We start from the raw sequence: 27,807 nt of genomic DNA, 5'->3' as shown, positions 1-27,807 counted from the left end.
GAGGATAAAAGCGAACTACTGAGGACAAGCTTGTATTTAAGTATGGGGCGCCAAGTGTCGCATGGTCTCTTTCGTCACAAAATAAGTCATTTCGTAACTAAATTTTTTTTCCCGTTGACAAGTGACATCAATTTTATCAATGAAATGACAATTTCACAACAAAATTGCTATTTTGTCGACGAAATTGTATTTCACTTACAAAATTATCATTTGTCAACAACAACAAAAAAAAACTTTGTCAAGAAATTGTCATTTTGTGATGAAAGAGACCATGCTACACTTGGCACCCCCATACTTACCTACAAGCTTAGCCTCCAAGTAAGCTTATTCTCAAAATTAAGGATATCCAACTGAACATAACTATAGTTTATTATAGCTGTTGATTATCAACTGTGACCCCATGAATCCATTCCCTATTGAGAGTACATACATGAGATCGAGTCAGGAACCTCTGTTGAGGTGCTGTGAATTAATTTTCCAGGCATCAAGCTTTGAAAACACAGTCATGGGTCAGAATACATTCATGAGGCAAAAATTCAAATAAAAGCAAAAAATGTAGTGTTCTTACTTGAGGGCCACTACATTTAGCTCAGCTTTCAAGAAACAAACAAAACAAAAACAAACTAATTTCTCCATAATTTGACAAACCTGGTAAGCTAATTGCAGATCCATATGCTGATAATTACGTGGGCATCACTGAGCAAAGGATATGCCAAATGAGGCATTAGTGATTCATGTAGACCTTCACAAGCGAGAAAGTGCTAGGTCATGTGGTGCAAAACCTTGATTAGTCTATTCCTAAGTCTTGCATCGAGTTCTTGTAGCAGAGCAAATCAGTGACAGAGACAGTACATACATTCACTGTTTTTTTTTTTCCTTCTGAAGGCCAGGCATGTACTTTCTTTTTATAATTTTCCCAAGTTTCCCAAATTTCTCCCAAAACAGCTGCACAGCAAGTTCCCAACTGTTGCGCAAGCACATATATAGCGGAGGAAACTGTACAGTGCGATAAAATGCAGTCTCTTTCTGCCTTGATCCAGTGAGCAGGGAAGTTCACAGAATGATATAAAAGTAAACTGGCAACCTCGGATTGAGTGCAGTCTCATCTGCCCTCTGGTCGGAACGTGACGTCCGGATTCCCACATCAGCACAGCCCCAGCACCGCCCCAGCACCATGACGTAAACACGCTTCCAAGAAATGGATTTTAGAACATGCAACACATGCACATTGCAGCACAGAGCAGAATCTAATGGTAGTCTTCAAAGGTTACGGTATGGCACTGTCTGCTCCGTAACAAAGTGTCCAGTCAGAATCCAAGGGTACTTTTCTTCTTTTTTTTCTTTTTGCTTACAAGATTGGCAGTCTTTCTCTGCTCTGAAAAAAAAAAAAAAAGTGTCCACAGCACAAACGCACCCCTTGTCTCTTCCCAATGTGGGGAGATAGGGTCTTAGAAAGACCAGAGTGACTTAGAAGTCATCAAACTTGAGGTTGTTGATGTCGAGAAAGTCGATGGAGTCCACCGGAGGAAGATCGAGGCAGCCCACCGATGCAGGGGTGGGAGGAAGGACTGACTCATCTTCTGTAAGAGAAGGAAAAATGGAAACAGGAATTATCAGTGTGTTGACCAAGAACATGCATTCAATATTTGCTCTCATTAAGAGCGCTTAGAAACATCCGTATGAAGCGCCTAATAAATGTATTGTATTATTATTGTTAATGACAATAATTCATATCTTCTTTGTAATGGTAATGGGACAAGTGTCAGCCCTGTGTGAAGTTGGTGGTTGGTCAGTTTGAAGTAATATGGAGTAAATCAAAGTTAAATGTGCACCATATTTGCCATGGCATTGTATGATACACACCCATGTTTTGGGACTGGAACACAGATGAGCTTTGAGAACTTTTATGTTAGATTTAATAGTTTACAGCCATTGTCCATTCTGTTGCTGTCAGGGGCAGGGAATATCACACTATCTATTTTTATTACTATTCAGGAATTGTGAATGCTCTTTATGGGAGGCATAATTCCCAAACATACAGGTGTCAAAACATCACCAGCATGATAAACTAGTATGAAAAATTTACCTGACCACACATAGCACAACTCATTTTTATTCTGTTATTTCACCGGTTGCATTCTTACGAGTTTTAAGGGGATATAAGCTCAAAGTCAATTAAACTCAATTAAATTTAATATACCTTCAGTTTCAAACATCACATTTTGAGAGATTTCCATATCGATCGGTAGGTCAAGATCATCTAAGAATCTCTTGACAATTTCAAAAAGTGCAGATAGATTTTCATTTGCTTCATACTGTCATGTGACAATGTGAGTACGCAGAGCCAAAATAGAAAGACAACAAGGAATGGCAGCATAAACACAAACAAACAAACAAACGAAACAGAAAAGGTGCTCTTACCCGACACACTGGGCCTGAGCATGGAGTCTAAGGAGAGGTGAGAGAAGTCGGGGCTGACGTCGTCGACATCTCGGATGGGATACCTGAAGAGCGTCGTCTTCATAATGCCAAGTTTGTCCAGGTGAGAGCTGAGGCAGGCTTCGGCTGGCAGCTTGCTGAAGGCCGAGTCTGGTAGTCATCAAAGCAATCAGCGATTATCAAAAAAGAGCAAAATAATCTTGCTGGCCTGAGCCACGCAGCATGATGGCAGAGTTGCGAAAAACACATATTAGTTTCCTTTATCTGTTTACTGGAGGTAGCAAAGAAACTAGCTAACAAAATGTTTGTGCTTTTCAGTGTATTTCAAAAGATATAGCCAACATGTCATACTTTTAATGTATTTTTTTCTTTTCTTACCTAAACCATAAAACTTTATAACAGACCAGAAACTTACAGTAATGGTAAATCGGTCTTTTCTAACATATTCTAGTTTTCAACAGCAAATTTTTGTATCCATGCTGGCTATTAGATACGAGACATTAATCTTTTTCCAATTGCTATGACTTAAACTTGTAAAAACATAAATAATGCAGTTTAACATCGTTTCATATTGTGTTCTTTCATGTATACCCTGTTCATTAAAAAAAATAATTGTGTAGCGGCAGTTCAACAGGTAACGCATTCCTGCTTCCATCTCGCAGCCAGAATGAGGCATATTTGCAACAATAAATCTAAACTCTCAATTCATTCTTTGTTTTTTTGATTCTTCCTCCTTATGAAGCAAGGTATTCATGTTTTACTAGTTGAATTATACTTTCTTTCATTTTTTTTTTTTAAGAGCTTGTGCCCTTGCAACATCTCTAGTCCCTTTCACTGGCCTTTTTACAGTGAAGCAAGTTTGTGGATGGCAATACATACAGATTGCTTCTTTGGCAGTACAGTGTAACATGAAGAAAACAGAATACATACAACTAAGTTTTGCAACGCACTACCTGCATCCTGGAATATCTTCATGCTCTCAATGTCTGGAAAGGTCTCTGAAGGTCTGCGGATGGGGGCGCTCTGTTTCTTGACATCTGTTCTGACTTTGGGAGCTTTCTTCTTGCTCTCAATTCCCTGCCATATGCAGATAGATCAAATTGAACAAATATACATCTCTCATATGTCAGGCATAAAAATCAAAAAGTATATGACAAGTGTTTTCATAAAGTTTACAAGGAGAAAGAAGTGCATGTTATTATCATATAAGACATATTATTCTGGTCATTATTCATATTATAAGGCCATCATTTTTCCATACAGTCAACCTCATTTACGTCCACCTGGCACAATACAAAAGAAAAGTCTCAGAAATATTATACCCCAGATGGATATAAACGTGTGTTAATTCTAAAGTGTAAGTCACATGAGTTACATGACTTTTCTTTGGTCCCTTTGGATTCAGCTAAGGCTAGGTTGACTGTATGCACATTCAGAATGTTTTCCTTGTATGCCAAGTTGATATCAATGTGTAGCTTCCTACCTTGAGTGTTGGCCCCTCCCCAAAGACTCTGATCCCAGGACCTGGTGTCTTGAGTTGTGCACCTAGCGGCTTCTTGAGCAACCCGCTGCCCTGCCCGGCCTTGTGGACGGTGTTGCTGAGGTTGCCCAGGGCCTGACGACCGCCCATGCTGTTGCTCAGATCACCCAGGGCTTTGCGCGGCGTCACAAGCGAGTTCTCGTTGTTGGAGAAGACCTTGCCGAGACCTGCAGTGTATCAATATTTGACAATATCGTTGTTGTAGCAACTAAAGAGAAGGTTGCCACGATTGATTTTCCCATGAAAGCAAAGCACTATGGGAGTGTAGTCTACAGGCCTGGTTTTGCAGCTCTTTGGTGGAAAATCCTTGTCAGTTTTGTGGGTCAGTGCCCCCTGAATATTACCGAGCCCTGCTGAATATGGAATTAAAATACAACACAACCGATCAGCTGCTGGATTTCAAACGTTGTCAGAACAGCTGCCAGCACTTTTGTGTTTCATTCTATGGCAAGACTTTCGAGCAATTGATTCTGGATTCAGGGTATTTAAATGATCTCTAAGTATTACCAAAAACTAAAAGAAAAAAAAAGCATCAAAGAAAAGACAAAGTGAATGATTTTGTTGGATGAATAAAATACACTTTATGACGATTATGACATCAGGAAACTAAAACTGGAAACAAAATTTGCAGGCTTCACAAATGATTTGTTACTTGTGCCTCAGTTTGTTTCTTTTCAATTTGATCTTTCTCACATTCATTGTTCATGCTGTTTCAGTATGTGTGATATCACAGAAATACATGTACATTCAAATTGAAACACATCAGGGCAATATCCTTGAAAATACAATTCTATCAGAACAAAAGCCTTGGAAATAAGTAAATTCCATCCAACAATTTACTGAAATACTGAAATGAAATTAGACTGATTTTAACCTTCAGTTGGAGGTCCGGAAATAACAGCATGTCAAGAAATTTCTTGGCACGCCTTATACCAATGACCTTGCGGTCTAGATGACATACATTGTAACTTTTACAACTCATTCTATAACAATAACTAGATATATCGCTACGGCGACTGATATGCCTCCGCCATAATGCATGGTTCTCCTAATAGGTCTATAGTACAATGTCTTGACAATGTGTGATGACAGTTTCACACAATTAGCAAAATATTAAAATGACAGGTTTGACACAAATGTGCTGAATGTTCAGTTTCCTAGAACTAGGTTCAATTGGATGAATGATTAAAATGTCAGGGTGCAGGTATTTGGGGAACTGATGATTTTTACTTGACTTTTGACCCTTTTATAAGTTTATGCACTTAGTAATTTTCAAGGTATTGAGAAAAAGTATAATTTCAGTATCAAAATAGCATTATCTAAACCTGGCCTTTGACCTTTGACCTCACAGTTCCAAAGAGAATCACTGTCAGGTTGAACATGCATAAATATGTAAGTTTCATGATGATACCTTGAGTTACTTTTGAGATATGGAGGAAAAAGTGCAATTCAGCACTTTCACCTGACCTTTTGACCTTTGACCTTTTGGCAAGGAACTTCCCACAGAATATATATTGGGTAATACATGTATACATCAAGTTTAAAAAAAAAAAAACTTCAAGCATTGCATAAATATAAGGAAAGTAGTGATATTTTGAGGAGTTGACCTTGACCTTTGACCCCCTGACCTTTGAACCATGACCCCCAACTTCCCTAGATAATCACTGCCCATTGGAACAAGCATATATACTAAGTTCCATGAAGATACCTTGAACCATTTGCGAGATATGGAGAAAAACATGAATTTTCAACCTTTTTTTCACAAAATAACCCGTGACCTTTGACCTTTGACCCTGTGACCCTAAAATCCAAACAAAGTATTATCCCCCAGGATATACCCTCATACCAAGTTTGATGTAAAACCACCACACAGTTCTTGAGATATCGACAAAAACAAAACGGGACGGACGTACGTAAGGAGGGACGGACGGACGGACGGACGGACGGACGGACGGACGACCCGAAAACATAATGCCTCTGGCCACTTCGTTGGCAGAGGCATAAAAACATGCAGGGAAAAAATATAGTACCTCTTCGTGGTCCGGCAGATAGCATTGGTCGTTTGCCTGTGTGGATCCCACCTCCAGGATTTTCTACATCCACATTCTGCTGGACTAGTGAAGCCATGGCTTTAATGACAGCTTACCCCCTAGGTCGCTGCTTTCAACCTGAAAAACATCACATTGTTCATATTCAAACTTTTACAAAACTATGACTTCATACGGAATGTTCCCAAACAGAGAGATTTGTACTTCATAAATGCAATGCCTGTGATACGAACACAACATGCAAAATCTATTTTGAGTGCCATTGAACATTGAACATACGACTACCTGAATACCTTGTGGCAAGTTTATTCACTGGCCAGCTCAAATCAATATGGCGTCCAATAGATAGACCTGTTTGCGGCAGGGAGGGTTTCATTCATTGATGAAACTGCCCTATCAGATGCGAGAGTACACTCACTTCGCATAGCACATGCAAGTAACTTCCGCATTGTTCTATAGGTGAGACTAAGCATACTCGACTTTAGCTGAAAAACTGGAAATTTAAATCTGAAAATGGGAATCCAAAGGGATGGTAAAGTATTGGTAGAGATGAGGATTGGGCTTTTAACTTTTTGCGATATACCAAGAAACCACTTATGAAATAGTACAGAGCATACCATTCTAAGAGGAATGCAAAGTTTATTTGATGAAAATTGGTTTGAGAATGGCTGAGACATCCAAAAACAAAGTAAAACAAAGCAATCATAACAAAAGGTGGGTCCCACCTTTTATTAGGATCATTCTGTTTTGGATACCTCGGCAATTTCAAAACCAATTTTCATTAAATAAATGTTGAAATATTCTTAGAATTACATGCTTTTTCATATTTCATAAGAGCTTTCCCATTATATCACCAAAAATTTTAGAAACCTGGGGCCCGTTTCATAAAACTTGTCATCAGTAACAAGTTGTCATAGATGTGACAAGCTACTGAAATCCTTGCAGCTGATTGGCTGAGAGCAAATTTGTCATAGAAATGTGGCAGTTGTCACTGATACACTTGTAACAAGTTTTATGAAACGGGCCCCTGAAGTTTGGTCTCAACCAAAACTATACGATCTCTTTAACTAGGCTTTAGCTGGGCTCTCATTCGCTAGGGGGCCTGTTACTGTGTCGTACATGTTGTGTTGTAGGTACACAATCGGAGGGCCTGACCATATACCTACCACATAGAACATTTAACAAGAGGCCCCTGCAAGTACTGTGTATGGCCGATGAATTATAGAATCGGTCTATTGTTAGTGGGTGTTTGTACTAGACTAGTTTGTCTGATACCATATGGGCCTACGCTATACATTCAAAAGTGTGAGAATTGGCTTGTCCTGGGACGTTCTAGGGAATCTCTGTGGACTGACTGCAGAAATTCCTAGGAGTGTCCTAGGAATCACTCAAGAAGAGTGCGAAATACCCCGGAATATGCTAATTGTAGCCAAACAGCACAGACACATAGGAGATCTAGGAATGAGGACTACACTTCAGGATTGGTAAAATCATGAACGAGGACAATCAGGATGACAACATACACGTGAGATATGCGGACAGTATAAGTAGAGGTGGGCTATAGAGGGTGACATTTTCAGAACATGCTCATCACACCTTAGTTTGATGACTTTTTGCCTACTGACACCATTTTTGAAAAAAAGAACGAAAAAAATGCAAAATCCAGGGTGCCCCGGCCGAAATCGTAGAAAATCCAAGATGGCCGCCGTTTCGGCTTTAAAAAGACATTTTTGGCCATAACTCGGCTATTTTTTGGTCTATTGTGATGGTTTTGGTGTCTAACCCCATGTTTTAGGGGTCAAAGAAATGGATTATCATGATAATTTTAGTGTAAAACCTAAGCTTCTACATGAAACTAACCTTTTTCCCATATTTAGGGTTAAATTTCCTTCTCCTTTAGCCCTACCCCAACCGCCATATTTTGCACTTTTTTCCGTATTTTTTTCAAGTCATGTTAACTACCATACTCTTAATAACAAGTTCTAGCAATCTGTTTTTTTTTTTACTACCGACAATACAGCAAGAAATATACAAATAACTTACGGTATACATGTATGTGTCATACCAATACTGGTCATGTGGCTGGTGCATTCACAATGCATGGTAACTGTGGAACCAGTATTAAATACTGTATCTGCTTTATAGTGTCCATTAACATTTTGGTCCTAAGACCTTTAACAATATACACTTAAATAGATACAAATAAATAGATATAATAATAAATATTCCTTCTCCTTTACCCCTACCCTAACCGCCATTTTTTGCACTTTTTTTCCGAATTTTTTTCAAGTCATGTTAACTACTTCCATACTCTTAATAACAAGTTCTAGCTATCAATTTGGTGTTTTCTTGCAACAATACAGCCAGAAATACAAATAACTTACATTATACATGGTTTACATATGTGTCATGCACGACAGGTCTGAATACCAAATGTTTATCAGCACTACAAAGCAGATACAGTAAGCACTGGCTTCTGTTACAATGTACCATGCATTCTGAATGCACAACCCACACTATATACCGATATGTGCATGACACATATGTAAACCATGTATAATGTAAGTTATTTGTTATTATTTATTATCATATTTATTTATTTATACCGGTATTGTTAAAGGTCTTAGGACCAAAATGTTAATGGACACTATAAAGCAGATACAGTATTTAATACTGGTTCCACAGTTACCATGCATTCTGAATGCACCAGCCACATACCAGTATTGGCATGACACATACATGTATACCGTAAGTTATTTGTATATTTCTTGCTGTATTGTCGGTAGTAAAAAAAGAATGGATTGCTACAACTTGTTATTGAAAGTATGGTAGTTAACATGACTTTAAATAAAAGGGGGGAAAAAGGCAAAAAACGGCGGTTGGGGTAGGGGTAAAGGAGAAGGAAATTTAACCCTAAATATGGGAAAAAGGTTAGTCTCATGTAGAAGCTTCGGTTTTCCACTAAAATTATCATGATAATCCATTTCCTTGACCCCTAAAACATGGGGTTAGACACCAAAACCATCAGAATAGACCAAAAAATAGCTGAGTTATAGCCAAAAATGTCTTTTTAAAGCCCAAACGGCGGCCATCTTGGATTTTTTACGATTTCGGCCGGGGCACCCTGGATTTTGCATTTTTTTCGTTCTTTTTTTCAAAAATGGTGTCAGTAGGCAAAAAGTCATCAAACTAAGGTGTGATGAGCATGTTCTGAAAATATGACCTAAAATTGACCCTCTATAGCCCACCCCTAGTATAAGGAAATAGGGCAAGGTTATAGATTGGGAGTCAATTTTTGATTTTTCTCATTTGACTGCTAGCCGTCATGGAGGTCAGCTGAAATTCACTTTGCCCTATTGCTTCAAATACAAGCAAGCTGTGAGAGATGATCAGATAGCAGTTTTATAGAAATTTAAAAAAAAAAGATTTGATCCTAGTTCCACTTTCGTGGGTTTTTAGTTGGGCGGTCACATTTGAAACAAACAAAACTTTGTACTATGTAATGGCATTTATCAAAAATCCCTCAAAATGAAAATTATATCTGAAAAGAACGAAACAAACAAAAAAGTTTACTTGGAGCGGAGGGGACTGCTTCCTCTTCTTCCTAGTTACTATTGATACAGTATCCACTGCCTTCTGCTGTGCCTTCTGTTTTGGGCCCCGGGAAATGCTGACATTTACCTGTTCCTCATCAGAGGAAGAGAGGTTCGGTTGCGGGGCTGGGATGGGGACCTCACCCCTCCCCCTTCTTTGTGTTTTTATGTTTCATAGGCATAATGCTGTAGACCTTTAATGATTTTTCACCTTCAAAATCATTTTGCTCTTAGCTGTTGACTCTTTCGTGTCTTGACCTTAAATGTTCGCAGTGGCTTCGCACACTTGCATTTTTCTATCCACATCGCGCATCGGCACTGCGCTGCGTGGAAGGGTTATGCCTTTACATGGATGTTCCGATGATGTCCTCACGACAAGTTGTTGAAGGTGTCAGGAAGTTCATTTCCGCGTCAAAATTTTGGTCTTGATCAAAATTTGGACGCGGAAATTTCTCTCTCTCCCAAGGCAGTGGAAATGCCTGGACATGGACAGTGCGTGAGCAGACTCTTTCAAGAATGTGTGGAGAGTAGACTCTAAGAGATTGCCAAATGAGTTGAGTGCAGAATTACTAAATTTGCTTTCTGCGTCTTGTCCACGCCCTAGTGGACGCCTCATCTTAAGAACTGCACTGATCATCTGATGTCTAACTCCTTGTTTTACTAACTGTGTCCAACTCTAAACTCACACCCAGTCTCACTCATACTCAAGTAGCACTAGCACGGAGGTAGCAGCCTGCGACGACTGACGTGGTCTGTACACGCTTTACCATACACAGGGGAGGTGAGACGAACCGTCTCACTCACCTCCCTGCAGACACTACTGACAGTACATGCATAGAACCCCTATAGGCATTGCCATTGGCATTGATAGAGGTGACGTGGTGTGTGTGCCTGATTTTGCAACGACGAACCAAGAGTAGATCATGAAAAACCACACAATTACAGAATAAGAAAAACATCAATGTACACATAAAGCATAATTATACATCATTTTACGTACCTGCTTAAAAAGAAGAATCAATGAAGCAGACGAGGGTCAATGAAGGGTGTTTTCTACACTCAGTTTGGCTTGTTCTTCCGATCTTTTCGATATTCGCGGTGATGAGTGTTGTTATTTCAGCCAACCAATCACCTGCTTGAATCTCTTCCGCAACAGGATGGGACGCTGCGACTGAAGCCAGCGGTAGAGGGAGACATTTTGATTAAAGCTGTCCAAAAAGTTCTCCGCTATTACAACTCGAAAGAAGGGACGGTGTTTCACGTTAGCCGACGGGAACAAAATGTTATCAATTTTACCCGATCATTTGGATGAAGATTTGTCTTCTGACAGCTCGGAATCATTAACATCTTCCCCCAAACGGAAATGCGCAAGTCAATCACTTGAGAGATATGACAACTTGGTGGAAGAGAGAGCTGAGAAGGCCGGCAGCCGTAAGTCACCCAGCGGTGCTTGTTCGGCGTTCACCCCCGAGGTTTCGGCTGAGAATCCACCGAACAGTCCGGTGGACAAGTCGGATGCAATTTTGTTGAAAACGACCATTACGGCTGACAAACTTAAGGCACGTGACCATTTTATCATTTTTACCATACCATTCTGAATTACCTATGCTGACGCCCAGTAAGTTGAAGACTTGTACTAGATTTTGGTTTTTTTTTCCTCCCACTTCTTGACATAGAAATTAGAATATTATCATGTAAACGTTTAGATCTATACCAATTCTGAAGCTGAAGGCAGACCTGCTGACGAGGATGTTCCATGTTGATGCAAAATTTACATATTGTGTAAATTTACGCGTATGCGAGTAGCTACTGTTTGGTAGGCAGTAACCCCAGGGCGGGCGCTCCTGGTACACAGTTATTCGCGTTCGGGCTGGTCGCAGTTAGGTAGGCAGATGCATGTATTAAACATCAAGTCTCATATCCGGCCAAATCCTTTATTCGGATGAGCGCCAGTGCCAATATGTCCGGATTTATAAGAGAGGTCGGACTGTCCAATCTTGAATTTCTATCCGTGCGCTAGAGCCACAATATTCTTGTCTGGAATATACCAGGTTCTGCTCCGCAAGGGATATTTTTAGTAAATTTGTGTGGCATTGGCATTAGTGACCCTCTTATACCAGAAACACACAATGTCTGCTTAAATGGTCATCTCTCTTCTTCACTTGATGACCAAGATGAGATGGTCACTTTCTCACTTTCACACTTGTAGTCTGTGATTGAATACTGTTCTGTAAACACAGACATTTTCATGGTTCATTAATTTTTGCATGTTTCACACTACTTTTGGCTAGAGCAAATTCTAAAACCCATGGAAATATATTCACAATTTTCTCTGCACATTTTGAATAGGTTAACAATTGTGCAGCACGAATTCAAGAACCTGCCAATATGTTTTTGAGCCGCTCAGCGCGAAAAATTAATCACACAAAAATATTGATGTTTACAGTATCATGCACAATTCAGTCATTTCCTGTGTTGTTCACTTCATTTGTTTGTATTCCACAGAAATTTCATGAATTACAAGATAAGCGTGTGTGTGCTGCACAAGAAAAAGTTGAAGAAGGCTACAGACGTAAGAGGAGGAGGAGGAAGAGGAGAAGAGACTTTGGTTAGTGGCATTTACTTCGTATATTTAACATTTAAGTGTAGGCCAGCGATCAGCGTGGTAATATGTTATTCGTATCATATCTGCCCCATGTACTTCTTTTTCTTTTGAGTTGCACCATTTGCTCTTTATGATGTCAATGCCCAAGAGGACTCTTAACATACTGGTATGTTTAAAAGCTTAAAACTCTTCAAGACAGATGTATCAAATGAATATTACACTTAATTTGAAAGAAAAAAAAAGTGAGAAAAGTGATGCTGACTTTCTCAGTTTTTATCTTGATTCCCTTGTCCATAATTCTCAGTGTGTTGAGTATTTGCAAAACAGGAAGCTGTGGGTATCAATTGATGAAGCAGTTTTACATGAACACAGCTGCAATGCCAAAACTTTGCAGTATTCATTGCAGCAGCCAGTAAGCTTTGCATTTGTGAACTGCCACTTTGGTTACCCAAATTATTGTGTGCACTCATTTCGCATATCTGTGTGCATGTAGTGTGGTCATGCTATGAATTTTGTAGATATCAGGCTTCCAGTGGTTGTACCTTAGGAGGCATTTTCATCTTGGCATTTTAAATGCTACTGCACAGGTGGTTATCACAGCATTCCCCCTGTGGAAGGCCCTCTGAATAAGCCCCAGCACTCTGATGGCAGTGTCAACAACCCTGCAATGGGGGAGGGGTCAGAGATCAAGCAGAGGTCATCCCAATCTCAACAGGAACACTGGGACACTCTGAAGGGCTACCTGAATGTCAACGCCCATATCAGCCAAGGAGTTGACCACGGACAGTTTGCACCAAAGGTAAGTGATGAGGTAACTATACACAGCCCTGTCGCTGTACACATCATGTTGTGTGCAGAGACAGGGCTGTGTATAGTTAGTGGTGAGGGAGACATGTATAGCAAAAGCTGGTCATTAAAACTAGTAGCTTGTAATAGTTCACATATGGCTACAGAGCTTGACAAAAAGATACATCCCCCCAAAAAAAAGTGATTATGGAGAATCTGTGTGTGTAGAGGGGGGAGGGGGGGGGGGGGGGGGGGGGGGGGAGGGGAGGCAAGGAGGCATAATTTCAGCCTCCAGACATGAGATGTTTCATAGTGGCATGTGTTGAGTGTGTCTTAAGGTCAGCCTCAACCGTGTGAATCAGAAATAGAACTAAATGTGCCTATTAATGAGGATATTGTCATGTAGTAAATTTCAGGTTTACTGTATATTCAGCTAAAGTACATTAGTCTGAAATGTTGCTCCTGATTGTACTGATATAGTGATAAAGAAATAGCGTGCCTCATTCATTTATGTCCTGCTCTTTCAGAGCGGCCTTGAGAAGAGACTGGACAAAGCTGTGGCCGAAGGAGACTTTGAAGCTGCGGAGGAAATGAGTGACCAATTGGCCAAAAGAGAACTTGGTTGTAAGATAGCCAAGGCTGCTGATGCAAGGGACTACATCAAGTGGAAAACGGTAGTTGTGAAAGTGGAGGTCCTTGCTCATTCTAAGCAAATTATTAATGTCAAAGAAATTAGACCGACAATTAGGTGAATCCCTACATAATGCACACGCCGGTAAATGTTACAATATTTCTGTATGATAAAATTGTTTTATTCCAGTGAAAATTCCATTTCATAAACTTAATGTTTACTGTATTAGTGAATTTTTTTTTTTTCATACTGGACAGGGTAAGATAGATTTTACTTGTTTTTAATTCTGTGGAATCAATATATGAAAAAGTATCACATTCAATAGGCAAAAAGTTTGCATTCTGTTATTTTCACACTGGTTTCATGTCAGGTAACTAAGATTCAAAATTAATTTTTGCTGCTTTTATTTTGGGCCACTACATAATTTTTCCAGGCCACCAAAAATTCCAGTGGACCAACCGGGCCACCAAACAAAAACGTTAGTGTTGAGCCCTGTATTAACTATATATACGACATATTAATGAAAGCAAGGGAATATTAATCAGAGGGGTGAAGGTTGAGGTTTGAATTTACAACATACTTAGTGGGAGAAAATATCTCTTTATTTTTTTTTTTAATTATTTTTTGTTTGTTCAGGAACAAGAAGAGGAGAAAGCGGCCAAGAGGCGGCGGAAGAAGAAAAAGCTCGCCTGGGGCTTCGAGGCCAAGAATCGGTGGGAGATGAAAGCTAATATGTGACTCCTCACCGTGTTAATATGGACTTGGTGTTACCACGGTGTTATGGTCTTTCTCTGGAGGTGGCATGCAAAGTGGGAACGGTAAACACTCAAATCATTGATGCTGCTGGATACCCCAACCCCCAGGATATGGATCTGCTGTGTGGAATGAACACTTGTACATTTCAAAAGAGATTTTATATTTATTGCTCAAAAGAGATTTTATATTCATTGCCCTTTGTAAAGAATTTGATCTTGCCTTTGGAAAGTTTGGTCATTTTTTTTTCTTATCTAATTTTGTCTATAACCAGTAAACAAATAATAGAATTGTAATAGTAAGATTGAAAATACAGTAAAAGTCCTAAACTTTTTATTTGATTCTTTTGTTGACTTGTGTGAGGTTTAGTTACTGTATATCTACAGACAAGGGATCACTCCAACAGGATGCTCACTTCATACAAGGAAACAGTGATATGATGATATATCACATTTTCTTGTTTGAATGGAAGGACATGGTACAGATTTGCTATAATCTTTGATCAATTGCTGCCCTATGGCATGTTTCTTAATGAAATGTGGCGAGTAGCTCGAAACACAACTTGAAATTTCCTGAACTCACAAACAGTAAGGTAGTTACCCTTGTGGAAGTCAAGATGCCCTCCTACGGGCATACAGTTAACCTGTCCCCAAATTACGCACTTCTTGTCAGAACTCATCTCCACAAAAAAGTATGTACCAGTAGTTGCATTCAGAACATCCGCACTTGTCAGTTCTGCCAATTCACTGTGCCAGAACCAACCCTAAATCAAGAACACATTTGTGTTCTCCCCTTTGTTTTTATGCATGACTTTCATTCTGTAGGTATTTTTCTGCAAATCATTGCATTATTATCATTATTATCATTATCATCGTCATCATCATCATCATCATCATCATTTTCAAGTGTGGTGCAGAAATTCTACATATGAAAACAGCTGTCATTTAGCAGTCATTGATTCATATTGCAGAGACTACAGTTTTGGAGCTTTTCTTTTCCACTAGAGCAAAATTGCTATGTGGTGCCAGCATTATTCTTTTTTTCCTGTGAACTATGTCCACATTGAAGGGGGGGGGGGGGGGGGGGAGGGGGGGGGGAATGAAATTTGCAGTCTGGCGCATTCCTGTGTCTGACTGTGACTGTGCATTTAATGCACTGTACAGCCTCATGCTCACCCCATTATTTATCCCCTACGCACACATCTTTTATAATGTAGAAGCATACTTTCACTCCAGTAAACACATCAGAAGCAGTAAGATTACTGCCTGCCAAGTTCACATTGACATTAGGGGGGGACTAAATTTGCAGTCTGGCTCCATACTTGGCATCTAATTCATTACAGCCTCGTGCTCACTCGTGTTTTAGCCCCTACACACACACACACACACACACACACACACACACACGCCTTAATGTAGAAGCATACTTTCACTCCAATAAACATAACAACAAAAGCAGTATATATCTTCACATTGTCCCAGAGTGCTTTATTTTTTGTTTTCATCCATTTCCCCCCCTTCCTGCAAATATGTCAATCATAAAAGTTATTCAGCTGTCTTGAGGAATTGGCACATTACAGAACATTACGACCTCTGCAAGCCTTTTAATATTGTATTGTCTCTGACTGTTGAAATAGGAATACATGTAGTGCAAGCAAGATCATGAATAAAAATGAAATTTTATCTCCATATATTTCTCTGATGTCAATTTTCTTTGTGCATTGTTCAACCATCTCCTACAACCACATCTTCATTCCAGATATCTGCCACGGATGAAAGAAAAGATCTTTAAATGCATATGGAGATCAGATGTATTGAAGGGTTACATTGTCATATTTTGTTCATATTGTTGGTTTTGTTTAAAACATCTGGTAATAGCATTTAAAATAATATTTTCCAAAGGTGTATTTAGAGAATACCAAGATAAAAACTTTCATTAAAATTTAATGGTCTAGTGTTGGTCATAATGTAATTCTGTGACTAACGCAGCTAAGGATTAGAATTGCTAAATGGTGAGCAATGACATTGCATCAGGTGATACAATTCAAGAATTTTGACTGGCAGCCAACAGGGCTGTAATGAAATGTGTATTCATGTAGAACATGAAATATAACATACATTGCCTTGTCTGTTGTAATATAACACTTGACAGCCCCTTGGGAGTTATATTTTCTCCTTGATACAAAATATAACTCCCTCGGAAATGTCAATATTATATTGCACCACTAAAAAGGGCAATATCTGTATGATAGACTACAGTGCACTCCTGTTATAACGAACATGGTTGTAACCAAATTCCGGTTAAAGCGAAGTAAAAATTCAGGCCCCAACATCATCAGCTCTAAATTTTTCATTGTTTATTTGTTTTAATAGTTATAACGAAATTTCGATATAACGAAAGAAAGCTGCCTGACCTGAGGACTTCGTTATAACAGGAGTCAACTGTATAAATCTGGAATTATTTGTCTTCTCTACGCAGAATAGTGTGATCTCTTTGCATCACGCGAACGACATGGAAAAAACAAACAAAACAATCACTGCCTGCATGTCCTGGTAATTCCCGATAGAGTCCATACATTGTATCCTTCATAGGCAGTGGGTTCATACAAGACAGACAAAAGATGACATGGGTTGGTTTTATCAGATACATAAATTATACGCATTTCTCTGGGCATGGTCAACACAAATACAGCACTGTAAACATCAAGCTCCTGTATCTTCAGGTGTAAAAACAAGATGCTGTAAAAGTGGATATTTTTGCATGACTAATTTTTCACGCTCGCAAGAGTAAAAAGAGTTTCACATGTTTTTAATTCCACGGAATCAAGACATCAGCTACTGGAACACATGGCAAGCAAAAATATTCGCATGCTTTTATTTTCGCGTTAGTTTCTGGTCGCGCGAAATGCATGAAAATTTCAACACCGCAAAAATGTCCACTTTTACAGGATTGAAAGGATTATTTCTTATTTCACCATCGATCACATTGGTAGTTATGACTATTCAGTGCATATCCTTTTGACATGGAATGTCACTTTAGTTAGAGATTAGTCTGCAGCCAAGGCATCTCTCATTTCCTCACCTTTCATTTCCTACCAGCAAGTGTGCGCATGAAAAATGTCACAAAAGATTTGAAGTGGCTAGTAAAGAGAAATTTTTTTAAAATCATGTGACCTGTCTCTATAAAACACAAGTCATGTGACTTGAGTACTGCAAATACTTGAAATGTACATGTACATACATATCAACTCAACTGGGATTAAAAAAACAAAAACAAAAATAGTAGAAACACTGATATGTTTTTCACACAAAATTGACACACATCAAATACAAAAGAATTGGATCAATAAGTCCCAAAAATTTTCCATTAACCTCATGATCATTTACTACACTCGTTGACAAAACTTGCGAGAGAAGTTATTGGTGTTTACAAAATCACAGCACAGTGCAGACTGCACACCTCCAAATTTTCTCCAGACACACAATTTCACTTTCATTATTTGTGGCATGGCACTGAGAATGAATATGAAGTGACATAAACAATTGACAGCAAAGTTCAAACCAACACAAGAATGTCATTTCCCCAAAGAAAACCCAAGTTGGGCTTTGATGACGTTATTGCATATCAAGAAATGACTAGATTGCTGTTGCCAAGTCTTTTTACATCATCAAATATTTAATAGCAAGTGCGTACATGAGTGGTGCACTTCAGCAATCTAAAAACTTTCTCTCTCTTTGTCTTTTTCTGGTCAGCCTCTTGAGCTACAACTCTTTTTATTTCAATTGTTTGGGGTTTATTCCCCTGCAAACTCCTCCATTCAACATCTGTATCAACCAGTCCTCTTCATTTTGCACCAAACTGTATTTGCTGGACCACACTGTACTTTCTGTGTGGGGTAAGTTTGCAATGCCATCAGTCACAAGACATCAGAGGATTTCCGTGAAAACTATAGTAATCATATTGAATAATGAGCAGTCAGGCAAAAAAAAAAATATTACAATGTGTCAAAACATTCTGACATGAAGGATTCTTCATCTAGTGATGACTTACGATGGTATTCCAAACACATAGGAAAAGTGATATTCCCACAGGCCATGATTTTTCACTGAAAACAGACAAATAGATTGACTTTACATTAAAAAGACAGAAATAATAACAGTTCAAAAGTACACTATAGGTGAAATCTATTGGAATACAGTCAACTTTTCTATTTTCTTGCAAATGGGTAATTTTATAAACTGTTGAGACTGAACAGTTTGAGAAGAATGGATTACTGGTCTCAGAGTGACTTGCATCGATTACAGAAAAAGATGCAATGGCATCCTGCAACCACACGTAGTGTCCTGATGTTTTCGACTGAGTACTTCACATTTATTTAAGCAGAGAATAGCAGAATGCTGAATTTTAAAACCCAGTGGTTTTAAAGTCTTTCTAGCATTCTTTTTACTAAATTTCGGCAAGTAATATCATATACATGAGGGGGTTGGGGGAGCATAGGGTTTTTACTAAAATGTTATTCCATGTGCTTGGACAACTTGTAGCCCTTTTTCTTGTATGCAGGCCACCTACATATTGGGCACACATGATTGCCATTGTTTAGCCAAGCCACAATGCACTGCCGGTGGTATGCATGACTGCACGGCAAGCCGCACAGTTCCATCCCGTGTGTGTAGGCTTCCAGGCAGATGGCGCACTGCGCATTAAAGATCATACTCTGGGGCCAGGGATCATGAGGGGGCCTTGTTTGTGATCGGCGGGAGCTGGTCCTGGATTTTTCCACTTCTGAATAACATTTTGGTGTATTTCTCTTGGTCGGGGAGGGTGGACTGGAATTGTTTGGTCCTGTGTGTTTCTCTATAGATTGTTTGTGTTCACCTATGGTTTCTGGTTCTATTTGACTTGAGTCAGGCCCAAATTCACATCCTTTGCATATTGTTACATCAGACTTCATTTCATTTTTTCTCTTTGTGGGTGTCTCATTGTCTGGGACTTTTTCTTTTAATTCTGCTTCTGATCTCTTGGGTTTGGTATCGGTATCAAAGCTAGCACCACTATCATGTATTTTATGTGCACCTTCATTATCACATGTTGCATGACTACACGATGATTTTATACTCTTTGGCTGAACGACAAAGATATTACCATTATCACTATCCCTGCCAGATGGCCTGTATTCAGTATTTTGCTTTTTACCTGCTAAAGAACTGACACGCCATTTACACCTACAGTCAGTCTTGCCTCTTGGTACACACTGGTTCAGTATGGGACACCTTTTCTTGTGCTCCCTGCACCCAGTGCACTCTCTCTCGGAGTCCGAGGAGTCATTTTCGAAGCTGTGTGCGGGGTTCTCAAGCCAGTCACAGGTGTAGCGCCAAGTCAAGAGGTCTTTGATGTAGGTTGATGGTATCTTTGGGTGGAGCCACAGGTCCGGTACAGCCATCTGCTCTATCAGCAGATCCAGTCCTTCTTCCAGATGGTCACTTGTGTGGGGCGATCGGTTTCGGAACATCGGAGACGGGCGCAGGAGGAAGCTGTAGAAGTCTGCCAGGGACGCACGCAACCACGTAGCACTTGTCATATTGTCCTCGTGGGACGGACGGTGGAGCTTTTTCGAGATGCGCTGGACGAAGAGGCAGAAGAGGAGGAAAGTGGCGATCGTGATGTAGGAGTGGCCGGAATACATCAGCCAGTCCTGTCTCAGCGTGACCATAAGTCGGGTGTCAGCAGTCAGCCTAATTAAGCTGTAGATGTAATCTAGGATAGGGGACATGCATGGCAGCTGGATGATGCCAAGAAGCGGTAACCATAGCAATATAAAAGTGATGTTGTACTTGCCCAACGTCCAAATAAAAGTGCATACCCTTTTAGCCATGCCTCCCTGCACAACAAAGAGTCCTATAAAGCAGACGATGTTGACAATGGTGAAGGAGAGTACAAAGATATCATTTGCTTCGGGAGACAAAGTATGAAGGTAGATATCTAATGCTTTGTAATTATAGTATTCTCCATTTTTATCACCATAGATTCTCTTTCCCTCCGGAGTGACAATAAAGTATTTTGGATAATTTTCAGCAAGATCTCTGTCCAATTCCCAATCAATGCTATCCCTCTTTATATTTACAAAAACAAATTTGACTCGTCCAGAGTATTTCAGATTCAGGGCCGAGAAAAACATGGGGGGTTCTTTGCTTTGTGAAAGGAGCACCATCTTGACAGCAGCATCTTCACTCTTGACCAGGTCAGCAGGGAAGGTGTGGCTTGCTATCCTCTTCTGCGTCTTCACCCGGAGCGCCAGCTGTGTGTTGACCCAACTGATGATCTGGTTGGCTTTTCCTGCCGATGTGAAGGTTGCCATGGTAACATGATGTTTATATCGGTGTCCCTCTGGCATGGCCAGAAGCAACAGTGGTAGGTTCCAGTGCTTTTGTTTGCAAATTCTGCAACCAAGAAAAACGTGAAATTAGTTCATCTGTGATTCCCCCTGGGGTTTTTCTGCAAAAGTCTTCACGGCTAAGATATTCAAATCGAAGTCAATGAAAGTAATGTCTTAACATGTGGTTGCCGTCTTCACTAAATAATTAGAACACTGGATTCCTTTTACATGACTAATATCTTTACATCATTCACGGACATTAGAAGTGTGTATATGGCATATTATTAATTCTGACATTCACCATATCAAAGTAACTGGTATTATTATGTTGATTGATTTTTTTTTCTTTTTTTTGGCAGTGACGGTGTATGCAGTGAGTTGTCCTTGAGTGGGGTCAAACTATTTCAGATTTATACTCCATGTATGATGCAGAAAGTGGTCCTTTATACCAAGGTATCAATACCATTTCAGAAGTCCACTGATATAGACTTCCACAGGTGTGTAGCAATATCAAATTTCTTCATAAGATTTCAAGGCAAAACCTGTTCTTGACCTTTGACCCCTAACCTCAGCTGCATCATGCTAATGATTTTAAACACAATATCACAACTTCACAAAGTTTATCAGACTTTGTGTCCCACTAATGTCTCTTTATTTATCATAAACATTCAAAATATCTTAGAAGTTTAAGTCAACTTATCATCCTCATCAGATTTTCAGACAACAAAATCACACAAGAGCTTTCACTTTACAAAAATTGTACCTAGTAGAATACAGACAGCCATAGGAATCAGCATTATGTAGAGTATGGAATGATTCCCTTACATGGGATCTATGGAGCAGTCAAATGTTCCATGCCGTATACCGAATCTGGACAGTTTCTTCACCACAGTCGACCATGCTTTCCGTCCAAGCAAGGGGCCATTATTTCTTGGAATAACCTGAAATTTAAAGGGCAAAATAGTTGGGGTTTTTTTTTAGCAATAAAAGATTAATTTGTATATCCCTCTTTCATTTACCTAGTTATATATTCACTTAAAATTCGAGATTTAATTCATCACAGCCTTGGAAAAGTTTGTTACAAGACTTGCTAGAAAATAAAAGATGACCTTGGCACTGAATTTAAAAGATGCCTTTCTAGATATGGCAGACCAGCTTGATCACATTGGCATATCAACCTTGACGACTTGATGACATCAGTCTTCTCTATGAGCTACCAATCATATGAATGTGAGGGTCAGTGTGTAAAGTGTGTATGAATAATTTTGAAACAAAATTCAAACTTTTCAACATTGTAGTGATCTCACCCCATTATACACATGCTTGCACAAAATATAATTGATATGCATTCACATATGTGCATATATCCCAGACATACAGGAGAGATGGAAGGAGAAATAGGAGAGATGGAAGGAGAAATAGGAGATATAGGAGAGATGGAAGGAGAGATAGGAGATATAGGAGAGATAGAAGGAGAGATAGGATATATGGGAGAGATATGAGATATAGGAGAGATAGGAGATATAGGAGAGATGGAAGGAGAGATAGGAGATATAGGAGAGGCGGATGGAGAGATAGGAGATATAGGAGAGATGGAAGTAGATATAGGAGATATAGGAGAGATGGAATGAGAGATAGGAGAGATGGAATGAGAGATGGAAGAAAGATGGAAGAAGAGATGCAGTGGGGAGTTACATAGCCCATTAACAGGAAATAATGTGGTTGGGAAGAGGGGGAAAAATAATGAGTTGAAGAGATAAACAGAGGGAGAGATATGATGATCATTTAAGGTGCCAAGCAAGGAGGCACAAGCAGATCGAGAGTTTTACAATTACAAAGCATCCTGTAGATGTTGGTTCCCTTACGAAGATTAACATGAGGAGCATGCTACCAAGATGTGATCAGAGGCCATCACTGTGCTAACAGAGGACGTACTGTTCTACCAGAGAATGCAAGTACCAGTCGTCCATAGCAACCAGATGAGGTTCTTACCTGGACCAGCCACACGCTGTCCTTCTTATCCTCCACCTCCTCATCAAATTGGGACTTGCTGCTGAACTTGGTAGTCATTTCCTCTTCCTCTTCAGCACTTGCCTCTGCCTCCATCATCAGCACCTCTCCCTCCATTACACCTCCTGATGATAAAAACAATCAGATTCAAGATTAAAAAAAAACATTAAAAACTTACATTTGAAGAATTACCTATCATCATCATCATCATCATCATGTAAAAAAAAGAAGGGAAAATCACATCTCATGTAACCTTTGCCCTGGACTGTAAATGTTTGATGATTTACAGCATTCTCAAATCATGCATCAATTGGTTTCTTGTTGTGTGTTTGCACTTTGTTACAATAGAGGAGAAGGGATTCTGCTCACAAGAAAGTCAGGTGGGCTTTGTCATTCCTTAGCAACCATGATTTCTTTTGCGTACAGTGCACTCCCGTTACATGAACACGGTTATAACGAAATTTCGTTCAACGAAGTAAAACTTATGGCCCCAAAATGAACACTATTAAAGTCTATGGTACAAAATTCGCTTATAACGAACACGGTTATAGCGAAATTTTCGTTGTCAAGAAGTCTTCTCCGAGCGCCACTGACAAAGAAAAACAAAAGAAATGTGCTCCATTATAACGAAATACGAATTGCTTTCGAAAATATGTAGCAGAACAAGCATTTATAGCGTCTCTGCACGGGCGATGCTTCACATCACTGTTCGTTCACTCCGTGTGTCACGCACAGTTTCTGAGGGGAACGTGCATTTAATATTGTAATACAATAGTCCCATCCCACTTCACATAGCTTTCCACAGTATGAGTATTCAGCAAACAGAATATGATCTATATGCGTGGTTTCCTTGTTTTCGTTGTATATTGTATTTGTTCTGTTATAACAAAATTTCGTTATATCGAAAGAAACCTGCCGGTCCCGAGCATTTCGTTATAACGGGAGTGCACTGTATAATGTTGACATTGTTTGCATATCATGATCTTGCAGTTTTTGATGCATCACACTCTGTCTTGTTCAATACTACCCATCCTTTGAAATAAGAGACAACAACAACAAAAAAGTTGCCTAAATATGAACTGGCTAAAAAGCTGAATACCCCCCCCCCCCCAAAAAAAAAAAAAAAAGAGAGAGAGAGAGGGAGAGAGAAAGAGAGAGAAAGAGAGAGGGGGAGAAAATGCACTCAGGTAATAGTTTGGCAAATTTTGAAGTTCAGCACAGAGAGATGTTATCTTGAAAGTCTAGAATATGACTGAGTACTGGTACAATTGTAATAAATCACCCTACACTGGCAAGATATGATCCAATAAAAATCTCACAGAGTATCAGTAACAGAAGGAGATATCAATAAGAGAAGATCATATATCAAACTGTTCTCGTAAACATATCACTTTTGGGCAGAAGAACATGGGAATGCAAAATTCCTCAATACATATCTGATTATTATATAACCAAACAGTAAAATGAATATGATTTCATATTTCTACAATGACCAATACTGGCAATAAGCTACTGATCTGGAAAACGCAAATTACCAGATGCCTTTAATAGATGCGTGAGCTCAGCTTTGTCGACCACGCCTTCGTAGCTCAGCCCTCTTCCGTCCAGCAGACTCTTGAGTTTCTTCACGCTCAGCGACACCGGGTCGACCAACTTCATCATCAGCAGACCCGTCTCATACCAGGCGATCAATTCAAGCAGCCTTGCCACCATGAAGAGCAGGAGGGTAAACATGAGCAGGAACACAACTTTCTTCACCAGCATCTCCATTTTGCTAGCTCAGAAATCGGTTTTCTCTCGAGTTATAAGGACTTTAGTTTAATCAACATCCATGCTTTCACATGAAAAGAAAATATAGTTTTCACATCTGCATGAGAAGATTTGAATAGAGTCTGTAGCACTCGGACAGAGCCTCGTTTACTGTCACACATGCCTTTTCAACTTAATATTGATAAGTCCTTGTTCTTTTTGGTCTTATTTCAGACACACAATTCCGGAGAGTTACTCAGGTGTAGACATACTCAAAATTACCCGCAGTCCGAAGTCCAAATAAGGCTTACGTGGCAGAAACGCCATGACTCTATGCACAGCAGCACTCCCTCCCGATCTGCTCCCCATACGATGTTGCCCGCTCCGTTGCGAGGTCCCTGCCAATCGTCTACGATCTATCTCTATTTAATCCGAGTTCAGAAGGGAAAGAATGATCCAAAAGACCCTTCTTGGTTGACGATGGAAAGTGACTAGAAGTTATCACGCATCTTCTGCTCGACCGATGACAACCTTACCGGTGCAGAAACAGCGGGGAATCCTGGAGCGTATCACTACAGACAGATACGTAACGGCTTCGTAGCCATTTTCGCGTCGAAAACAAACTTACCCGGAAGTCGCTTAGCGCGCGGTCGATAAATGTAAATAAAGGAATTGGGGTAAAGTGCGGGACATTTAAATCGGCCTTGTGCAAAGCGAATGTGAATATACTAACATAGGTATATTATTGAATGCATTACTGTATTTTCTTCAAAATCGGGCAAAGTGCGAATCAATTACAGTCACCTGCATGAGCCCTGAAGGATTCGTGGCACCTACAGACACGGCTTGTAAAGTAACACAATTAACAAAGTATCAAAAATGTACTCTGCATACACGACATTAGAGTACAGGAGAGGGATGGGATATCGGGGAAACTTCCCTCGCGCGTGTTTTATTGCATGCTGTTCTTCGATTCTTATGTCCATGTCACCCTTCCCCTCCCCTCTCTTATTGTTTTGTATGTTTTGTTGTTTTGACCCTGAAAACCAGCTGTAGAAATTTCAAATTGATAAATGAGCATCGCACAGTTGCAATTATACACACTGAGTACTGTCCTTATAACCTGTGGACAAAAGTGTATCTGGTCTGCAATGTGTGGCTCCTATTACCATTCAAGTTAGAAGTCCGGAATTATTTCATTTATTGAAAATGTATTCCAGTAGGGCCAAAATGCCCGCATTTATTTTCATGGATTGTATACTCTGCTTAACAAGACATAAGGTCGAGAAAGAAAAATACTTTGATTTCATTAATCATTACCCTCATTTTCCTAAAGATCATTTTATTGTGAAAACAAAACAGTACGTAGGTTCCTGATCCATTCTTATGACCGAGTAAACAAAAAATCATGGAAAGCTAATAAGAATAATCAGAATCATATCATGTGATAATGACTATTACATCGATAGAGTCGTGCCGATCTTGACGTCACTCCGTACACCTGAGACAAATATTGTCATGATAATTATATTCTGCTTTAATAAATCTTGAGATGTGGAGATCACGGCTGCTGGCCTCTTTTGTGGCACCCTCCTGTTTGGGCATTTGGGTCTAGCCCATAGGGCCTCCAGGGCACCACGATCATGAACGTTTTTTGTACAAACTATAATATGATCTCCTCCCTTCATTGATGATTCCTCATGCCATGTTCGGTCAAAATCCAGCTCCCGGTTTTTTGGCAGAAAATGAAATTGAATAAAATCATGAAAATTTGCTATGAATTTGGGGTATAAGGGGGCCGCCTTGAATGGGCATATCCACTTGAAACAAACTATTATAAAAAAGGAAATCATTGAAACTGAAACAGTCCTGATGATCTCACAAAATTTCGAGAGTTTTTGCTTATCACTTGATGAATTCACACTAGATCTAGTGAATCTATTTCTCTCTCTCTCTCTCTCTCTCTCCCTCTCTCTCTCTCTCTCTCCCTCTCTCTCCCTCTCTCTCTCTTTATTACGTTGCCTTAAGAGTTTCTGGTTAAAACTTGGGCAGATGTGACTCCAAAATAGCGCTACTCACTGAGGGGTGCAGCCCTGATTCCAGCGAGCAGTACTTTTGGAGGCACCGAGGCCCATGGTTTTAGCCAGAAACTAGAAATTCGGAGAGTTTTTTTATTTATGTTTGGGATCAAAAATTTAAACACAAGAAGGGGAAAATATATGAGGAGAGAAGTTGTGTGGTGGATGCGATGACTTGTCAGAATGGCTTTGTGATGTCACAATTGCTTTGCTAGTATTAAAAATATTACATTCTGTACGAAGCATCGTGCGATGTCAGAATTGCTTTGTGATGTCACAACTGCTTTGTTACATTTCAAAGATTGGCCGTACCAGGGAGGTGGAAGAGAGCTTCCACCTCCCTGGCCGTACGAAGCAGCGCGCGATTTCACAAGGCGACCGCACGCAACAGCGCGCGATATCAAAATTACTTTGTGATGTCACAATTGCTCTGTGACATCAATTCACATAAAGTGCACCATTTGAAAAAACGCCGTCATAAACAGCGACGTCATTTTCCATATTAATGTAGTGTACCATAGAGTGTCAAACAGGCTAACATTCTGAAATAGTTGAAATACATATTGACATCACGTGAAGATCTTTCAACCAATCATTAGAAAATTATTTTTTTAATATCCAAAATATGATACGAAATATTAGCGTGTACCATACATTACACTATTTCCAGGGCCCTGTTGCATAAAACCCTTACCGCTGGACTTACTGCTCCTTTCCAGCGGTAAGTCTTCAAATTAGCGGTAAATTTTAGAATCCTTGATGCTGATTGGCTGTGATGCCTAATTTTGACGGTAGTTACCATTGAAATTCAACGGTAAGTTTTATGCAACGGGCCCCAGAAGAACAAGCAGTTGACATGCACGATAATGAAGGTTTTCCCGCTTTCATCAGATTTGCATTCAAATTAATGAAGAGACACTCGTGTTCAAGCGATCTTCGTAAACGGTCTACTCTTATACACAGTTCATTTTTAATTCTTTGAGCATCCAATTTCGTTCCAAATCATTCCTTGTGAATTTATTCCATTTAGAGAAAAAAAAATAGATCAATTTAATAAAGACTCAAAATTGGCATTCATTATTCTACGTCAGCTGCATGATGGCCGTTCAATTTCGTCCCAAATGGCAAAATCATTTTTATCAATTGGCACACAAGTTCGCACTCTGAACGCTCGAGTTCAGATAACATAAACAAGTTTGTAG

General features: G+C 39.6%; 3 protein-coding genes across 3 annotated transcripts; 1 reads left to right on the top strand and 2 right to left on the bottom strand.

Annotated features, from left to right (window-relative positions):
• Positions 1–1,467: 1,467 nt before the first annotated feature.
• Positions 1,468–10,709, bottom strand: LOC139724383 (uncharacterized). Its single transcript, XM_071635529.1, has 6 exons — positions 10,621–10,709; positions 6,010–6,147; positions 3,923–4,146; positions 3,393–3,516; positions 2,422–2,589; positions 1,468–1,580 (listed from the first exon to the last, which is right to left on the bottom strand). The coding sequence occupies exons 2-6, from the start codon at positions 6,104–6,106 to the stop codon at positions 1,468–1,470; spliced, it is 726 nt and encodes a 241-aa protein (XP_071491630.1). The 5' UTR covers positions 6,107–6,147; positions 10,621–10,709.
• A 191-nt stretch (positions 10,710–10,900) lies between these two features.
• LOC139724382 (uncharacterized) lies at positions 10,901–14,380 on the top strand. Its single transcript, XM_071635528.1, has 4 exons — positions 10,901–11,183; positions 12,813–13,036; positions 13,539–13,685; positions 14,279–14,380. Exons 1-4 carry the CDS (start codon positions 10,901–10,903, stop codon positions 14,378–14,380), a joined length of 756 nt encoding a protein of 251 aa, XP_071491629.1.
• Positions 14,381–15,866: 1,486 nt separating this feature from the next.
• Positions 15,867–24,663, bottom strand: LOC139724411 (E3 ubiquitin-protein ligase RNF103-like). The gene is made up of 4 exons (XM_071635556.1): positions 24,314–24,663; positions 22,761–22,903; positions 21,594–21,709; positions 15,867–20,832 (listed from the first exon to the last, which is right to left on the bottom strand). Exons 1-4 carry the CDS (start codon positions 24,546–24,548, stop codon positions 18,909–18,911), a joined length of 2,418 nt encoding a protein of 805 aa, XP_071491657.1. The 5' UTR covers positions 24,549–24,663; the 3' UTR covers positions 15,867–18,908.
• Between the last annotated feature and the right edge of the window lie 3,144 nt (positions 24,664–27,807).

This window comes from Diadema antillarum, unplaced genomic scaffold (assembly GCF_040938485.1).
Source record: "Diadema antillarum isolate AM-2024a unplaced genomic scaffold, OU_Dant_1.0 scf00000212, whole genome shotgun sequence".
NCBI classification, from domain to species: domain Eukaryota; kingdom Metazoa; phylum Echinodermata; class Echinoidea; order Diadematoida; family Diadematidae; genus Diadema; species Diadema antillarum.
The sequence above is the reverse complement of the archived record's forward strand: the minus strand, read 5'-3'. Positions and strand labels throughout refer to the sequence as shown.

Bases quoted from the DNA above. Each gene is read 5' to 3' on its own strand.
- LOC139724383 (XM_071635529.1), bottom strand. From the start codon at position 6,106: ATGGCTTCACTAGTCCAGCAGAATGTGGATGTAGAAAATCCTGGAGGT. The intron at 4,147-6,009 runs GTACTATATTTT...GATACACTGCAG, and splicing joins ATCTGCCGGACCACGAAGAG to GTCTCGGCAAGGTCTTCTCC. The intron at 3,517-3,922 runs GTAGGAAGCTAC...TGCATATGGCAG, and splicing joins GGGAGGGGCCAACACTCAAG to GGAATTGAGAGCAAGAAGAA.
- LOC139724411 (XM_071635556.1), bottom strand. From the start codon at position 24,548: ATGGAGATGCTGGTGAAGAAAGTTGTGTTCCTGCTCATGTTTACCCTC. The intron at 22,904-24,313 runs GTAATTTGCGTT...TTTTATCATCAG, and splicing joins GCATCTATTAAAGGCATCTG to GAGGTGTAATGGAGGGAGAG. The intron at 21,710-22,760 runs GTAAGAACCTCA...TTTAAATTTCAG, and splicing joins ACAGCGTGTGGCTGGTCCAG to GTTATTCCAAGAAATAATGG.
- LOC139724382 (XM_071635528.1), top strand. From the start codon at position 10,901: ATGTTATCAATTTTACCCGATCATTTGGATGAAGATTTGTCTTCTGAC. The intron at 13,037-13,538 runs GTAACTATACAC...CTGCTCTTTCAG, and splicing joins CACCAAAGGTAAGTGATGAG to AGCGGCCTTGAGAAGAGACT. The intron at 13,686-14,278 runs GTAGTTGTGAAA...TTGTTTGTTCAG, and splicing joins ACTACATCAAGTGGAAAACG to GAACAAGAAGAGGAGAAAGC.